The 19195-nt window shown below is 38.9% G+C and overlaps 1 protein-coding gene across 1 annotated transcript in view; it reads right to left on the reverse strand.

Annotated features, from left to right (window-relative positions):
• Positions 1 to 19195, reverse strand: part of ANO2 (anoctamin 2) — a 187924-nt gene that overhangs the window by 16863 nt on the left and 151866 nt on the right. Inside the window, exons 17-20 of the mRNA XM_075418515.1 lie at positions 17476 to 17587; positions 16092 to 16149; positions 15144 to 15244; positions 5944 to 6092 (exon numbers count right to left, since the gene is read on the reverse strand). Coding sequence (XP_075274630.1) covers positions 5944 to 6092; positions 15144 to 15244; positions 16092 to 16149; positions 17476 to 17587 — 420 coding nt within the window. The remainder of the gene's footprint in view (positions 1 to 5943; positions 6093 to 15143; positions 15245 to 16091; positions 16150 to 17475; positions 17588 to 19195) is intronic.

Genomic DNA, 19195 nt, shown 5'->3' on the forward strand with positions numbered 1-19195 from the left:
TCAGTGTTCCTATAAGCCATCACACTGCCTCTTGTTTTAGTGGTGCTAGTGGCTTTGCTGACACAGACTAGAGTGACTGCCATTTTGCAGAATCAAACTCCAGTGAACAAAGGTAGAACCACATTTCCCAACATGAAAATGCAGGAGATTAAAAAAAAACAGTAAATCTCACGATTTCTACTAACTTACCTAGACTTAAACAAGATGTGGGGAGGAAGCCTTTCCAAGGCTTCAGGTTTTCTAGTATAAGAAATCAGAACAAAAGGAAATCCCAGCAGCTTTGAAATGGCCATTCCAAAATGGAAGTGGGATAGTTATCATCAGAAACTTCTTTACCCTTGGGACATCATACTGCAAAAGGCATCCTGACATCGCTTCAGATACTATCCCTCAGACAAGTGGTGCCTCATCAGGGCTAATTTGCTTCATAAGGGAATGCAAAGAGAATATATGAATATACGATGTGCCGCATGGGGAGTGGGCCAGACTCCTGGTTTCCTTCAGACAGGACACCTCAACACTTTTGATAGAAACGAGTAGAAGAATCTCTATACATAGAGTACAAAAGGCAAGGACTGCTTGTGATTAGGGTTCAGCCTAGTGAAGGGCAGACCCAGAGTCAAGAGTCTCAGCTTGGTCAGAGGCTTTCTGTGTAGTCATAAAGATGTCACCTGTCCTTAAAAGTAGGCACATCCTGGCAGGACAAACTTGAATGTAGTGAATATTCATACATGGATACATGATCTGTCCATGCCAGTCTCTGGATGAAACCCCATCATCCTCTGAATGGGGGAACCCAAAGGCTGCAGTAAGCCCAGTCTACAGTATCTTGTTCAGCTGCTTCATTCCAGGTTGACCAGATAGCCACTGATAGCAGTGGGAGCTTGCCTGAGTTAAATCAGCGGGAAACTTGACAATTAAGTTCTGAAACAGCAGTCAGATTTCTCTCTTCTCCTTAACATAATATCTCTTCTTACATCCCGGTCTTTCTGCCTTTTTAAGCAATTCAGGAAAAAAACCACTTCCTTTGCAATTGCTGCGTTGTTTCCCTTCCCTCCCCCTCTCAAACCAAATTTAGAAAAACAGGTAAATAAGCTGTGTAACTGCCTCCTGCCTCGCCATTCCAGCTTGACGCCCTTCACAGCAATCCCAGATGACAGGTTCAGTGCTGAGCTGCACAAAGTGCTTCCCGTCGGCGTGGGTGGTCTGAGTCACTGATCTGACAGCTGAGTGCAGTCATACGGACCCGGGGCAACAAGCGGGCTGGGGAGGTGCAGCTTGGGTTTCATTGCTGCACGTTTGTCTGAATTCCCATGGGCAGGGCATAGCTCACTGTGGCACACTACAAGGCTTGGTGAGCTGTTCTTTTCACTTAAACAGCTAATTCTCCTGTTGTAGTAAATGTTTAGATTAGTAATTCATCCATTCATTTCCAGGGCGTCTATCTAATTAACCCTGAACGACTGCAGGATGAGGCACTCAACATTGTTTATCATCTATGCACAAGGGACTAATCTAAAATACAGGCTTAGTGTCCAGTGATTTAGAACATCAGTAGCTTAGACCCTGACAGCACAAGTTACTCCAACAAGGCAGACCTTTGCATCTAATTGCTGTCTTCATCAATGAATCATGGGTGATCTCCTACACAAACGTCTCGAATCAGGGTGACGACATCATCTCCGACACAGTGGGAGTTTGCCACATGTTGTAGAGAGTGGAAAGAGTTCCCTTCCACACCTGGAAACTTTACATTAGGTCCAATACAATTAGGAGAAAGCACCAGTATGTAATGTTTGGAAAGTGGAAGATTCTAGTTCATCATGTACCCAAGGCTCCATCCTGCTTCTGTATCAGTCAGACACACTTCTTAGTCGTTACAGAGCGTACTTAGCAGTCTCTGGCCCACTATAACTGGGAAAGAGTCTGGCTCCTCCTTAGCCTGCCAGTGGTTTTCACCGCAATTAGCCCTTCTTGCTGCGACTGATCGCGTGCTGTAGCTCCCAGAATGAATAAGATCAACTACCACAGATGTGCAAGGACAAGAAATTAAATATCTATAAACAGTTGTATTTATCCTGTTTGTTTATTACTGATAAGTAAAGGTCCTTGCCCTCAGAGAGAACGAGCTAGCAAGGAAATTGTGAATGTCAAAGTGCAGACATTTCTGAGTTATGCCTGAGCACAAAAACATATTAAAATGTTTACAAGGGGAAATGTCTATATTTTTTCACCATTGTTTAAGTAAAAAATTGCAAAGAAGTTTGCTTAAAGTTTCCAGGAGGAAAAATCCTCTTGGGCTGAAGAAAGGCATGGAAAAAATCAATCCTAAAGGAGAATTTTTCAAAAAGGTATCATCATGTGCAGAAGGGGATAAGGCAGTAGAGGCTGCAACACACAGCCAGATCCTAAGGTGAGTTGAAACAATTGAGAGGGAGATGGTGGCAGAGGAAGGCTTCTCATTGTCAACTTAATGGCACTACAAAGGGCAAGGTTCAGATGCATTCAGACAAAATATCCATAAAAGAGATCCCCATATCTGCCATTATATGAAGTACCTTATATACTCTTATATATTTATATATTTACATAAATCCACCACTATACAAAATCCCATATATGTATTTATAAATATATAATGTATTAGATCTATAAATCAATATAACTATTTCTTTATAGAGAGATAAACCATATATGCTATTCACTTTTTTTGGTCATAAAATGCATTCTCTTTCAGATGTTTTGAGAATAGTGGCTTGTTACAACAGGAGTTGTCACATAGAATATTTAACAGATGTCTGGTTTTAGATAACATGCCCTTTGACAGGCTGTGGTTCTCTCCTGAATACTTTTATGCCCTAAAGCTTGGGTTTGCCTAGATTATTTCTCTCTTTCCTCCTCCCCCACCCATACCATTCCCCCTTTCTTCTTCCCTGCCTCTCCAGGGTCTACTCATGAGGCAGCTACAGGAGTACACTGCACTTTTGGTTTGCATCTAGTTTGAAGAGCCTGGCCTCTTACTTCGTAGCATCCCTGTGTGCTGCATCCTCTCAGGTTTGTTTCCCTGAGGACAGGTGAAGTTGGATTGTGTCCCAGGGCTGCAAGACTGAGTGGCAATTATTTGTACCTCTGTCCTCCTGGGTTCTGTTGAGTCATAGAGATACTCCTCAGAGTTTATAACAAACACACTTTAGAATGAGAAAGAAGGCAAGGATATATTTCACTTTGGAATTCTCTATCAGATGCTTGATATTTGTCCTTAGCTAGTTCATCTGTAATGTATTCCTTTATCCCAGTGTTTGACCTGCTCCTGCTGGAGCAGTGGATGAGAATAAGTGGGTGCATGGTGATGAATGTGATCAAATTATCTCAGTAAAAGCTGAGAGGAGGCAACAGAGTATTCCTTACAAAGCAGAATTATACCAAAAATGCCTAGCTTTTGGGTTTGCTCTCTGTATCCGTTTATACAGGCCAGATATTGTACTCAGGATTTCAACCATCGTTTCATAGGTATCAGCACAACTTTGGACAATGGAGTTACATTTTCCCTTGAGCAAAGTGCAATCAAGATGCCAGAGGGACCAGATTTCCAAACTGTAACTACTGCGGACAATGGCAGTGTCAAACATGTTAAAATAAGCTATTAATGATATTTTATTTGAATAAACTCAGTGCTTTAAAGTTTCTTTCTTGACTCATGACTTCCAGATAGCAGAAACCACTCTAATGTTATGTCTCAAATGACTTACAGTGGACACACTGACCTCTGGTCCTGAATCAGAGAGTCTTTTAATGATATGCAAATGATGGAACAAGTCACTAATATGTCAGCAATCCACACTTGCAGATAATAAAAAGTGCATACAGTTCCACTTTGATAGACATTGCATCTTGAGAGAGTATTTCTGTGAAGCAGCAGATCCAGATCCTGAATCCCACCTACTGCAAATCCGGAACTGCTCTCTCCCTGACTGTGTGGTTACCAAATATATAAGTGATGGCATCTTACCAGTTCAAGAAAGAATTGCTCCCAGTTCCATCTGTATTTCCACCAACATACTTATCTCCTCTAACATGGAAGAGCAAACTGTGGAGCAACCACGGAAAAGTACCGATCTCTGCCATATTTTAGCAGCAATTTACGTAATTGTGAAAAATAGCAAGCACATATGTACACACAGATGATAGCATATGGTGGGCACCAGCTTTACAAAATTAGAACACTATTGATTTAATAATACAGTTGTTCCTACTTTACTTGGGTTTGAAAGACAATCAAATGTCTGGCAGCGCATACCACTAGTGACATCAGTCACTCCAGCAGGGTGATGCATGCAGAGGAAGTGTACATGTGCTATTTAAAAAACTAGAGAAAGTGCGAGTTAAAGAACTAGTATGAAAGGTGGGAGACTGAGAAATAATTCCCCAGTGTGCCCTAGATTTCCTTAGAAAGCATAACCAACTCAGTACCTGCACGTCACAGCTCTGCATCAGTAAAACGGGAAAAACAATTCTCCATTCCACTATCTCTTTGAGCTGAGCAAGAAGCACTTACAGGCTGAAGGTTCTCTCCTGTTGTGTATGTGTGTGGATTTTAATTTAAGCATAGCTGGATTGCTGTGCACGTGATTCAACATCATGTTACATTCAGTCATGAACTAAGCCGTCTAAAAAGATATTCCTACAGTTTTCTGTTGTAAAGGGTAATTCACTTCTACAAGAAAATACACATTTATATTTTGGAACGTACATATTTTTATGACATTTGAAACATTAATGAGTGATTTTAGTTTTGGGAGGAGTTATACCAGATGTTTGTGCTGCCATTGAGAAGGACCTCAACCAGCTGGATAAACGGTCCAAGAGGAATCTCACAAAGTTCAGCAAAGGAAAATGCTTACTTACTTAAAGGAAAAGTCTTACTTCTGGGAGGAATAACCCCAAGCACCAGCAGACACCAGGAACTGATTAGCTGGGAAGCAATTTCGCAGAAAAGAGCCCAGGCATCCTGGTGAACAGCATGTTGAACATGAACCAGCAATGTGCCACAGCTACAAAGAAGGTTGATAGCCTTCTAAGGTGCATTAGGAAGAGCATTGTCAGCAGGTCAAGAGAGGGGATCCTTCCCCTCTGCTGAGCACTACTATGATCAGCCCTGGAGTGCTCTTTCCAGTTCTATCCTCCCCAGTACAAGAAAGACATGGACATACTGCAGCGGATCCAGTCATGAGCTACAAAGGGATTGGAGGACTTGACATACGAGGAGAAGCTGAGAAAGCTGGGACTATTGTACCACAGGAAGAGAACACTTATGAGTACCTTACCAATGCATTGAAATACCTCTTGGGTGGATTAAAGAAGACAAAGCTAGACTATTCTCAAGGGTGCACAGTGAAAGAACAAGAGGCAATGGTCACAAATTGAAATATAGGAAATGCAATCTAAATTTAAGAAAATACTTTTTTACTGTAAGGGTGATCAAACACTGGAACAGGTTGCACAGAGATGTTGTAGAGTCTCCACCCCTGGCAATACTCAAAACCCAGCTGGACAACTGGACAAGTCCCTGAACAACCCGCTCTAGCTGAACCAGCTTTGAGCATGGGGTTGGACTACATGATCTCCAGAGGTCCCTTCCAAGTTTAGCTATTCTGTGAATCTATGGCTGTATGGTTTCTGAGCGCTGTTCTCAGCTGGGAACACTAGACTCTTACAGTATAAATATTAACAGATACTAGGAGTCATCATTGTTGCTATGCTGGTAATATGGTAGTCTCATAGCCCTGCTGTCTTGCATGTAATTTCTACAAAGCTACAAGTGTTTTGGGTTTTTTCTCCCTTTATCATGCCAAGTTATGACATACAGTCATATGATATACAGTGATTGGTCCTATCTAAAACTATGATTACTGCAGAAAGGGAAAGGGAATTTAGAAAACTTACTCATTTCCATGTATTCTGGAGTCAGCCCCGTGAAAGGTTCCAGGATATAGTCAAGATCCCATTGCTGTGGGTCCTTTGATGAGTTGGTGTCCATTTCCTTTGGCTCAGCTCTCTCATCCTTCAGCTTCCTGAAGAGCTTCTTTAGCTTCCTGAGGAAAAAAAGAAAAAAAGCTCAGATTGAACAGGCTTTTTTTTTTTTCCTACAAGATTTGGCCCAAGTCTTTGCACAGCAATACAAATTGTACAGCACGTTACTCTGGTGCCCCCATAGGCTTAGTTCACACCATCCTCTGAAGTTCTGATGCTGCATATTGCCAGGTGACAGGCTGCTGGGGCACTAGTTCCTGCGTTGCTCTGTCAGGAGGAAAGTTACATCAGCATAGTGATGTTAAAATGGAGTTGAACCCGATACTTTTTAATAATTGTTGCTCTCTAGATATGTGTTGAATGGGCACCTTCCTGAAGCTCAAACACCTTGGACCTAAATAATATTAGTAATAAGTAATACTCTCAAAAACAACACACTGAGCACCTCTCTGTCAAGAAAGAAATAAAGAAACAAACAAAATGCCAGAAGATTATGTGATGCCTTCATACCACATATCTAGCACAGATGCACTTTGCTCTCACCATGAAACTTGGGAACTTCCGATATAGTACACTTTTAAGGTCAAAATGGCCGGACATATTGCCAATGAAACAGGGTGGAAGAACATACTGATTCCTAAAGCTGGTGGACTTGTGAAAATTTTAGCAGAAAAATTGCCAGTTGTTCAAAACAAAAGGAAATGAGCACCTCTGCTAATAAATCTGCAGCACTAAAAAAAGAAGTTTCTCCAAGACACTGACAGATCCAAAGCCATTTAGGACACTAAAAATGAATATCATTGACTTAAATCCAGCCCTGTGACCACCAGAAAATACTTGCAGCTCTACAGGCTCTAGTGGTCTCTTGTCACAAGCATGTATCCGTGAGTTTATCTAAACAGACAAAAAAAGATGCTGTTTGTGGAACTTTGAAGGGCAAGCACTATTTTCTTTAACCAAAATGATGCTACAACTAATAAAAATAGTAAAATATGTACCTATGAAATGTTACGTATAAGCGATGTCTTAATTTTACCAATGGCCCTTCATCCCGGAAAAATGCAGTTCCTTTACTTCTACCTAACGTGCAATCAGGGTTCAAACTACCAGAGAGAATCAGATTCATGAGAGAGTTTCAGCAAGGTCAGTAGAATTTGGTCTCAAAGAGGTGTATTATTCCTGTCACGCACAAACGAAAATCCTACCTTAATCACTTCAGATTCAGCAACAAATTATTGCTAGAAAAGTGTCACATCAGATACATGCCTCTTCAGTACTCCACAGTGCAGCCCATACTGGAACTCACTGGGGAAGAAATGGAACTCACTGGAACTTCTCTGCAAGTTTATCCCTAAGCCACTGGAAACTACGTAATTCTATAACTACTAGAATAAAAATTGAAACATTTATTGAATTCTTATCTGTATTTCTGAAGTAATTTTTTTTTTCCTGAAAGTTTACCAATCATGTATAAGGCAAAGTATTCAGACCTATGCAGACCCTGAAAAACTTGCTTCTCCAGGGGTTAGATGCTTTATGCACTAGCACAACCATATAATCCTCCTTCAGAGATTTCCAATAAGAGTTTTAGAGGTTTTGAATTTTCTTTCAGATATGCTGCAGTGTGTATCAAGGTGGAACACTGACCTAGCACACAACAACTGTTATGGGGAGACTTGGAAATTCCCAATTTCAGTCGGGAAATATTTTGCTACCTGAAAAGTTTACATCTGGCAAGACCAACTATGCTGGTGAGTTTTGACTGCCTCTAAAGCAGAAAACCAAAACCATTTCCTACCATATCTTACATAAACACAGACCATTTACGTCTCCCAACTCCCATAGATCAGAAGGGGTTGCATCAGAGGTTCTCATTTTGACCATGCTTTACAATAATACAATCCATTTTGGCTAGACTATAAATTACTCACGAGTGAGCAATTATTTGTGCAAGTATTTCTTTGGACCTCAGTAGGAGTAGTAGTATCAATCACTGTCCTGCTGAGATGAGGATACAAATGTCACAACACTGATAAATACAAGAATTTCGTAAGTAGCATAAACCCACGGTAAAATGATTCTGTCTCTAGAAGGAGAGTAAAGTATTCCCAGTGCCCCCCAGAGATGACATTTTAAATCCATATGCATGAATATCTTCACGTTATTTTACACATTCAGAAATACCCATGGAAAAATGCAATAGAATGAGACATTTCTTCAAAATCAAGGAATTGAAATACAGCTGAAGTAGCATAAAACATCAAGTCTTATACACGTTGTAAGTCTTCATTTTGCAGACGAAATTGATCTTTCACAAATATGCACATTATGTTATAGTTCTTTGCATATGTGCCATCTGAGTGAAAATCCAGACTAATTCCAGTGATCTTTTGCCAGTGGTGTACGCAGGGCTCTCCCACAAACTTTTCCCCCACAGCTCGAGATAAATCCTTTGAACTAGAGGTGTGTGGCCTGGAGACTGGAGTGTATGGGGAAATGGTAGCGTTTTCATTTGTACCTCCAGTTAAGCAGAAACACTTTCTCAGACCCTAACTCAAGTAGCAGGGCAAGGCTAGCTGGCAAATACACTAAAGGCTTTGCTGGGTAGGCTTACTGCTTTGTTCCTGAATATACACGGAGCTACAGAAGAGCACTGTGTCACCACATAGCACCAGGCTCCACAGCAGCCTGGAAATTACTGCAGTGGCTGCAGAATTACTACACCAACCAGTGTTTACAGGACCCATTCAATTTCATCAAAAGTATGGAGAAAATGCGGATTGGCAGACACTCTTAAAACAGATCTAGATGGCATCAGGCCCTGTCAGTCTCAGGATCACAAAGCTGCAAAAATCAACAAATCAAATGCAGCTTTTGTTCCAGATGCAGCTGAAACGTAGCTCATAAGTCTGATGGTAACATCCTCAGTACTTTGGCAATATCCAGATATATTGAGGCTAAACATATACTTTTGGTGCCCAGAACATTCAGTTTACAGAGTTTTAAGAAAAGGGTGGGGAGATTTAAAATACGTCCAAAGAAAGAATTAGATGGATCTTTACACTTACCTCCCATATCACACAAACTCAGCCATTTTAAGAACTAAAATTTCCTTTCCTCCCCTCTGCTTTTATGGCAGTCGAGGGAACTTGTCTGTGACAGAGGTGATGTAGTATTCAGAAGGTAGGAGACTAGGGGCAGGAATTAAAACAATCAAAGAATTCCCAGGACTCTCTTCCAGTATATCCCAATTAATTTCCTAATGTGAGGGACTCTCAGAGGACAGCGAACAATAAGTTCAAGACCGTGCTGATTTCTGTTCCAGTGAACTATAAATGTTCCTCACATATCCGTGAGCAGACGAGATTGAAGAGCATCTCGCTGTCACTGTGCAGCAGCTGAGATGAAATTTGGGTGTGTTTAGATGTGAAGTCTGTACATGTGTGATCTAATCCTCTGGTTATAGCACCACGGAGTCGAGTTATGGGGTTTAATGCATACACATAACTCCCTTGCGAACCCAGTAACTAAAACAATAGTTGTTGTTTTTAATGTTTATCTGGGAATACACTAAATCCAGGGCTCAGATACCCAGAATAATTTTTAATTTTTCATCTGCCTATCTATAAGCCAGGCATGAGGAGCGGCACATTTAACCATTTTGACTTAAGCTGTGAAGACTGTTCCGATTTTTATTTCTTGTTCCAATTTTTATTTCTGTGCAATTTTTTAAAAGATCAACTAACTGAAAGCAAGCCAAACTAATTTTTCCAAATTTTCCACAAAGATTGTACCTTTGTGTCATATCCAAGCATGTGAAGTTTCAGACCAAACAGAGGTGTGTCAGAAAGTTAAAGAAACTGAGAACAGGGAATTGCACAGTGTTATTCTCCAGCTATACAGCAGTAGGGCAATGAAAATGAGTTTTGCAGAACTCTATAGCTGCACATATGATTGTGTTATTAAAACAGAGTATGTTTTTTAAATGCATGTGTGAAACCCGGTTTTTAATTGCTCAGAACAATATTTTTAAACAGAGTTTGACAGATAACGACAATCAAGAGCTATTTTACCTTCTGATTTATGCATACCAGGCAGCTGAAACAGTGAGAAAGAGGTAGGTTTGCCCATTCAGAATGAGTCTTTGAGAAGCTTTGTGCTGAAAAGGCACATGCAGAAAAGTTTCATGACCCTACTAGTAGCCATATGAATCTGGACAAACAGACAAAAGTGTAGAGCTGTAGAACAACCATTCTTTCTGGCCCTTTTGCCAGAGAGCATCAAAAAGCAAGACACGTTCTTGAGGAGACTGAATAGCATGAAAGAAGAATGTATGTAGGAGCAGGGAGAAAGAAAATGAAGAACAGGTTTTTGTCAGAAGGTTATGTCTAGAGCAGTTAAAAATGATGCTGCAGTTTCTCACAAGGTATTGGCACCAAACTGTTGTGTTAGATAAGAGGTGTGAACATGGTTTAACTATGCTGTTTGTAATTGTGAATATAACTATTAAACATCCGATTATCCAAGGTAATCAGCATCTGAAGAAAGCATAAAATCACTATAGGAAAATGCCCCACCCCTGAAGAACCCACAAGATTTCGAGAAAAAAGACATGGAAGAGAAGAGGAAAATCAAAACTAAGTGATCCTGGCTGGGCTGCAAACACATGGTGCACTTACATAAAACCTCCTTTCAAAAAAACAGATAATCCAAGAGTTGCTCTATTTATACAGTATAAAGCAGCAGCAAGATTTGGGGGATCTAGAAGCAGATATGAAGATCATTTGGGAAAAGTGAGAAATTTGTGGAGTGAGACAGAGTGAAACTTCTAGAGGCTGGAGAAGCAGGTTGCAATCGGACAGATGCAGGAATACAATTTTGTTGGTGTAAGTCCTTGTGTCTTCTGTGGCTGTGCAGTCCTCACGATGTATCTCCACTAGAGCATGCCAGAAAGATTGGAACTGAGGGTCCGTTTACCAATTTCTCAAGACTCTCATTTAACAAAAGCTTGGGTACTGCAAAGGCAGGTCACCTGTGACAGTCACCAAGAAGTGGATTTGAAGTATTCCAAGGCAATACTTGCTAGAACAAAGATGAAAATGGAAAACACAGAAAACCCCTAGAATCCAACCGCCAGGGATGAATGTTTATTTATATCAGGTGGTTTTTAAGGCTATCTTTCCAGTTAATGCTTTTTCCTTAGTAGCATTATAATAAAGGGTACAGGAAAAAAGCTAAACAGAGAAGACTGCTACATTGAGTAGTTGGAGCACTTGTGTCTAGGCAAAAAGCTCAAACTTTTGTGTCCTTGCCTGTAATTTTGTTTGCTGCTTTGGTGAAGGAGCACTGAAAGTCCATGCTTTTCTTCAGTCTTATTCCTATAGTCTTCTAACATAAGGAGACATCTCTTATTCACAGGTAGAGGGTACAAAAAGGAGGCAGGGGTAGAATTAAAGGACTTTAATCTCTCATCCTGTTTCACAAATTTATGGTACAGTCATACTTCCTTGGCACACTCAGACTTCCTGGATTCTATGGGAGTTTCAGTTCTGTTTGGGATTTATTGATTTCTGAAACAGAAGAACACACCAACCAAAGACAGGAAAGAAAAAAACAACCACAAAAAAATACCTCTTTAATTAAGAATAGGTTGTTAAAGGTGAAGAGCAACATAGAAGATAATAGCTATGAAAGGCTGTCTTTAAACTGATTTTATTAACTTTTGTTATTCTCATCCAGCATAGTTAAGTACATTTTGAAGTTATTGATGGAAACTGATATTGAATAAAAAAGCCAAAATCATGGCACCACTAAAGTCAATAGGAATTTTGCCATTGACTTTAATAGCGTCAGGATTTCACCCTAAGGGTTTATCACCAAGGTCAAAGACAGAGTAATAAAATAACCACATGGATTTTTTTCAGTAAGTTCAGAAAAACAGAACTGAGGAAAAGGAGTCTTCAAGGAACTCTAAGTTAAGGCTCTCAAGCCCTACAGCCTTTTAGGGTCATTTACTGTGGCAACAGTAAAATAATTATGGTATGTAGCACTTCTGAGTGAACTGTGGCATATTTACATCTGTTAAACTTGTGAATTCCAGGCCCACAGAACACACATTTCAATCCAGGAAGGCTTACTTTTCCATAATTCAAATGTTGTTGCATTTATCTATCTGTTTTGATATCCTTGGGTGCAGAAATTGAAAAAGAAATCACAGAAAGGTTTAGAAGACCAGCAAGTCACAACTGTCATAGCTGTGCAGCAGTTTCTCCAAAAACGTTGAAGTAAAAAGCAAGGATGTGTCCCAATGACCCCAGACAATGCAAGGCGGCCATCTGAAGTTTAACTCCATAACTCTTCAGCCAACAGTGACCGTGGATAAGTCAGAATGAAAACATTGCATGATGGTTCCCAATTGTGGCAACATTCGAGGCACTAGAGACATAATGGATGGCTGTTGCTTATAAAGTCAATTTATCATCTATTTAGTAGCATTTTTGGTGGAAAGAGACAACAAATGGGAGTGAGATTGCGTGATCTTCTGCAAAGCAACCAAAATGACTTGGGTTTTGTGGTGAATGAAGTCAAAAGGTTTTCTGAAAATAATCCTGAAATTCTGAGATTTCAAGAAGGAAGAAAACTCTTTTGATCTGGGTTATCATATCATTTAGCAGAGAGACACTTCCATGTTAGAGACCTACAGAGGACACTTCCAGATTCTGAAGAATAAACCAGTATTTATGATAGTCCCTTCTGCCTCTCCACATGGGTAAGATCGATTGCAGCACCTGTACTCTGCTCTCACTGAAAATACAGGGAACAAATGGAAAAATCTGTGTTATTCACTCTGATTCTCATTCCCTCCAAAGAGGTACAAGGCAAGGGGAAAAAAAATGCAGCTGCTGAAACTGGAAATAGAAAAGATTGTCATAGGAAGACTGTTCATCAGAGTGCATTGCCCATGCAAAAGCAGACACTGGAAAATAGAACAATGGCCTGATGAAAACCTGGGAAGGAAAATAAAAAAACATTTTGGTAGAAAAAGGATGATCTAACAGAGATGAGCTGACTGTAAGAGATTACCAAGGAAAACAGGTATCAGAACAGAGAGCATAGGATAGAGCAGAAAGCCAGACGAGAAGGCTGGAGGCCAGAGAGTGAGGCTATATTTGTCTTTACATCTGTCACATCTCCTAACAACAGCATGTATAGATGTAGATTACATGTGCAACACAGACATGCCAGCACTACTACTTGTGCAACACATGCGTGTTTGGAGTCCCTTTTGGTCTGGATTTATATGTGTCCAGCAGACCTATGCACAGTCCTCTGAAAATCTGGTTGATCGGTGCTTAAAGTGTGTCAGTGTGCCTGTGTATGTGGGGCAGATGAGGTAAAATAGAACACCATTACGGATCTAGTCCAAATCAGACGAGTGGTCCATGCAGAAACAGAAGGCTAACTCTGATTTAATTAACCTGAGTGTTCACTAAAGCACTCAGCTTCTGCTGGTGCAAACTGGTCCGGTGAGAAGGGCCGAGCCCTACAGATATACACGTAATTTTCTTGAGAATGCAGACAAGCAAAGGAAAACCAGATGTGCTTATTTCAGGATGACAAGATAGCATTGTGACTCAAATGAGGTCTTTCTCTGGGAAAGAGAGGATGAATGTATGTTTATTTTAAAACAGTTATTAATTTTTAAAAATTGAGGCCACTATAAATTGTTAGTAGAAGGGTGGGGGAGCAGAAATGAGGGAGAAAAATGGGATGAATTTGTCACATTCTTGTACCAAGACTTGTTGTGAGGGAATTGAGAAATTATTTGACAGGAATTTTCTGTTTGGACTGGATCAGCCTCTGCTTTCGTGAGTCAAAAATAATAAATACAGTATTTCTAACATCATAAAATCCCCGTCAAAAAAGTCCAGTAGCAGTGAGTTTTTGGAAGATGGGAAAAAAAATCACACCAGGTTTACAATGAGAAAGCTTTAAGCCTTCAACATACCAGATATTTTGGGAATGATTTACCGCCCTTTTCTCAAAATAAACTGTAAACTCAGAGAGATGTAGACAGAAAACAGGCCTCCCTATTGAACTTTGACACAAGAATAATGAAACCATCCATAACCTACATTTGATTTGTTTGGGAAGTTTTTTTTCTCTCTATTTTAAATACTCCCAAAAAACGTTCTTGCTAGGAAGGGAGGAAAGAATTCATTTTAAAAATATTTCATCATCTTTTAAGCATCACTCATCTTGGTTTCTAATTAGCATCTTCAAGGCCTTTCCTAGGAATGTGATCCAAAAGCTACTGACATCAGAGCTGAAAGATTCTGACTAACTTCAGTGGAGTTGGGGCTTGTGTCTAAGCCAGACTCTTCATCTAATACGACTTTCCACAGGCCACTGCCACCAATGAGGATGATTCTGTTAACAGAAACAAGAGCAAACCTCCCAGGAGGCAGAAGCAGGAGATTCTCAATGGATTTTAGTGCCTGAAGATCCCCTTGACACTGCAGACAGACCAAAACATCTTTCTTGCTGTATTTGGAGCAGAGGACACTGTGCACTAAGCATCCTGTGGTAGACAGCCGCTGAGCAGCATGTCAGCATTTCTCCCATACTCCAGCTCCTGCATCACACAGGCACCTTATAAGAGTGTGGACTTCTTCTGCACACCAGTAAAATAGTCATAGATCAAGTAATACATTTTAACATCTTTTACGAGATATTGCTTTTCTCCACGCCATCTCTTCTCCACTTCATACTAATTTGTATTCAATACTGCGGCGCTGAAAGCTTCTCTAAAACTTCCCAAGAGATCTATCACACCTCGCCTGTTTTCCCAGGTTTCTAAAATTAATTTAGATCAATTATTTAATATATTCAATCACTTGCTTTAAGCCATTTACTGCAGATATAGCCAATTATTCAACATAAAATATAGCCAGATCATTTCATCACAACCAAAAATGTGATTTATCATCACATTCAATTAGAACCCACTGAAGGCAGTGGCAAAAGTCCCATTCAGCTGAAAAAGGATCAAGACTTTAATTTATTGTGTCATAGGAATAAAGCATGGTAATGGAGAAGGCTGGGATACATACGGGATTCCAATTTCAAACAGATTGTTTTGAATCAGTTGTTTTCCAAGCATAATGATGCTCAGCTGAATACAGAGTTCCATCAAACAGCCTCCTGGAGCACACTGTAATTAAATGAAATCACAGAGTGTGAAGGGAGTAAGAGAATTAATTTAAAAGTACCCACTTGGGAGAGCTATCAATGTCTATATGTGCCCATCACCCCTGCCACCAATTTGCGTGGGAGAACAGAGCTCGTCAATCACTGCAATTCTATGTTTAACAAGGTATTTCATCTCCAGTCATAAAACTGCATTATGAAAAATATGTAGAGCTCTGAAATAACTTACTGTGCCCTGGGGCTACTATATTTCCTTTAAAAATATTTACTATATAATCAATGTAATAAACATAATGCAGTATCACCGATACTCTTCCAACCTGATGTCTCCCAATGGGGAAGAAAGTCTTCAATCTTGCAAAGACATGCATAAGCTTTATTGTAAAACCTTGAGGACATCTATCGATTTTCAAGGGAATACCCACAGCAGTTAAAAAGAATTTGGAAAAAAAAAAAACTGTCTACAGGTTTAGCACAAAATGGCTATAGCTTTTAAGGCTATTAAAATTGCTAGGCTTCCAGTGACCTGCAGAATGAGAAGCCAGATTCAAGTTCTGGCTCTGCCATAGGTTTCCCAAGGGCCTCAGTCAAATCATGTAATGTTTGTGCCTTAGCGCCCAATTGTAAATGGTGAAGCTTCATCTAAGACTGTGAATCACTCAAAATTTCAGAAGGAAAGAATTTACAGATGCCTGAGATGGAAAATTTAGGGTTTGTCTATTTATATTGAAGATTTAATATGTTGTTTTAACATGTTTTCTATTTTTTCCTTATTGTCTAGACTCTGCTGAAATACACTGTACACATTTTTTTGTTAAGGATTTTTTTATTTTAATTTCATGTGTACTTACCTCTTCCATTCGATAACTACCAAACACATATACGTAACGACCAGGACGGCCAACAAATCTGAAAGCAATAACAATATATGAAATAAAATAAAAATAGGAAAAAAGTGAACTTTAACAACATAACTGTTCATTCATATTAGCTAAATTATTTCAGAACTAGCTAGTTCAACATCAATGTTAAAAGACTAGACATCTATTCAACTTTGATTATTTGAAATTATTTCAAAGTGGTAGACCTCTATATTCTACTACATCTTGATGAAATAATTTTAGTAAAATATTTTTCTGTGCTAAAAAAGAGTAATAATCTCCCTCTCTTGATTAGAGATCATAAACAAAATGGGGGACACGTATCCTAACTCACACTCTCTTGCATCTGAGTAATGCCCTGAATGGAGTTCTTTACACATCTATACATAGTCAAGGCTCTTCCAGCTACACAGGGTGATACAGTAAGATTGAATGTATGATAACCATACAACACAAAAAAATGTTTAAAATAGAAAGATATGGGTGATATTTTTAATTAATGTCTTACTATATTTACAGCTGTTGGTAAAATGTATCATTAATTCTTAAATCAGTGATGCTGAATAGGATGAGTGAAGACTACAGATTAACAAACTCTACAGCCCCCAAAAGGAACAGAAAAATGGTTCTAAACAGAATCCAGAGGATGTTTTAAACTTTTTTGCCAAAGTCTGAGCAAACAGTCATTTTAAGCTTCCCATTCAAAAGCATGTGTCATAACGTGGATGACTGAGTCCCAAAAGACAATGATTCTGAACCCATAGGAAGTCACACTTATTTAGCAGGACAGCTGAATTAGCTTTTTAATCAATCAGTTCATTTGCCAAAACATGTAACTACAGTTGACTGTAACTATTTCTTAATTTAACTTGATATGGAAGAATAGTGAAAAACATTGAGAAAGTAGTTCCATAATTTTAAACAAAACACAAAAATCTTTCTTTGCTAAATGATGCTTCATGAAAAACTTGCTAAAATGTGGATAGTTGAGATCTGTAAGCGCTACCATTCACTCATAAATGCAAAACCCTTTTTTAACTAAAAGGAATTATTTTCTGAGGTGTGGATTATTCTTATTTTAGAAAGAAAATTAAAATGGTTGCATTTCAGAATAGTAGTCTACTTAGAAGAGAGACAGGATAGTGCTCAACAATGTGCCCTGACATTCAAGATAAAGCTTTAGACAATCCTGTTTATGTTGTTTTTTCATAGCTGGTGAACGTGGCCAGTTCCAGGCTCAGTTAGGTAGCCCTTTGTGTCATTTTTAAACTCAGATTCACTAATATAGGCATATATATACACACATAAATATCTATATACATAAATATCTATATGTAAAGGACATTTATCCTACCTTCCTTTAAAAAAGGCAACATAAAAAATTGATGCATACGAATTCACAAACTTCAGCAGGAATGCCTTCAAAATCAGTCTCTCCTCAAAGGTTTTCTCTGTTTTTGGTACCTCTGAGGGGAAAAAAAAAAAAAAAGACAAACAGAGAAATCAGCTACTAAATATGTAAATTTCCCTGGTATCCGCAGATACACAACCAGACTGCAAACTTTGGCCTCATACTGTTTTTTCTTTTGTACTTTTAAATTGTACCAATCCACACTAGCTCTGCCACTGACTCCTGATTTCCAGAGAGTCCTTCCAAATTTCCACATGAAAAACTGAAGTTTCTTTGATAGAAACACTAGCAATGACAACATAAGGAACTTGATTCTCTGACAGACCTCTGACAGCTTATCCCAAGTTGCTCTTGGCTGTCGATCCAATGCCCTGGTGGCAAAAATTCCGACAGATCTTGACACCCGGCCTGGACATGAGAATACCTCACTTTTCCATTCTCTTTCATTGTCTTGCTGAGAGACCTAGGCAGACCACATCACCTTCCCCTGCTTCAGGCCACATCTGTGAAGTCTTAGCACAGACCTCCTCTGTTATTTACTTTGACATGTATTATACTATTAAACATATAATATCATTAAATATATTTTATTAACATATGTATATACTGTTATTAATAATAATAATAGATAGAAATAGTTGCTAGATATTTACATGGTTCTCCTACTAGCTATTTGGAGTTTGAAGAAAAAAATAAATGAATCTTGATAATCAGTTGCACAAATCTAAAGCAGCATAAAAGAGTTTAATGTCTATGAACATATGTATGTTGACATACAGAAGTATATCAGTTACACAACTGAAATAATGAAGCATTAATATTCTAAATTAAAGAATGATGAAAGCAAAGTACAAAGACTTTCATCCAGAAAAAAACACCTTAAAAGCCTTCTTAACTTTGTGTGCAGAAGTGTTTTTTCTGTAATGAGATTGTTAATGTGCTTAACGCTAAATACAGACTAAGTACCTTTCTGAATAAGGCATTAAGTGAATTATTAATTGCCATGGAAAATAACTGCACATTTTTGCTAATGCTTTTCCATTCACTATATATATTCTAAATTTCTAGACTTCTTTAGATAACTTGTAAAAACGTGTCTTAAAGCTTTTCGGTATTCATTGCTCTGTCCCTAGATTTATTTCCAATTTCCATGGAAATTTTCTAGCAATAGAACACACAGGTATAAGACAGAGGCATTTCAAATTGACAGTAGGATATTCTTCTAAAGATTCTATGTGTGTTAAACTCATGTATTGCCATGCTTATCCTGAGCTGTCAACAAATGTGAGAGCAGATAATTTTATTGTTGTATGTTCTTGACTGAACTTGTGTAGCACAACGGAAGTGTGAAATAAGGTAGATCCAGAGCTCTGGCTTGAAGGACTTAATTAAAAATACTGCTGTATTGTAGATTTTTGTTTTGAGACACAGTTTGGGCGTTTTGGTTGCTTTGGGGTTTTTTTCTTAAAAAAGATGTTTATTTGAGCAGTAAAGGAATAGCAAAACTCTAATGAGTCCCCACTGCCCAGATTTATTTGTGATACTTTCAACCATATTTTCATAAAAAGTCAACACACAGTCTGATGAGCACTAAGCCTTCATTCACCTATACATACAGAAAGCTTAATTAAGTCTTCAAAGGATTTAAACAATTTGTAGATGA

Source organism: Opisthocomus hoazin, chromosome 1 (genome assembly GCF_030867145.1).
Source record: "Opisthocomus hoazin isolate bOpiHoa1 chromosome 1, bOpiHoa1.hap1, whole genome shotgun sequence".
NCBI classification, from domain to species: Eukaryota; Metazoa; Chordata; class Aves; order Opisthocomiformes; family Opisthocomidae; genus Opisthocomus; species Opisthocomus hoazin.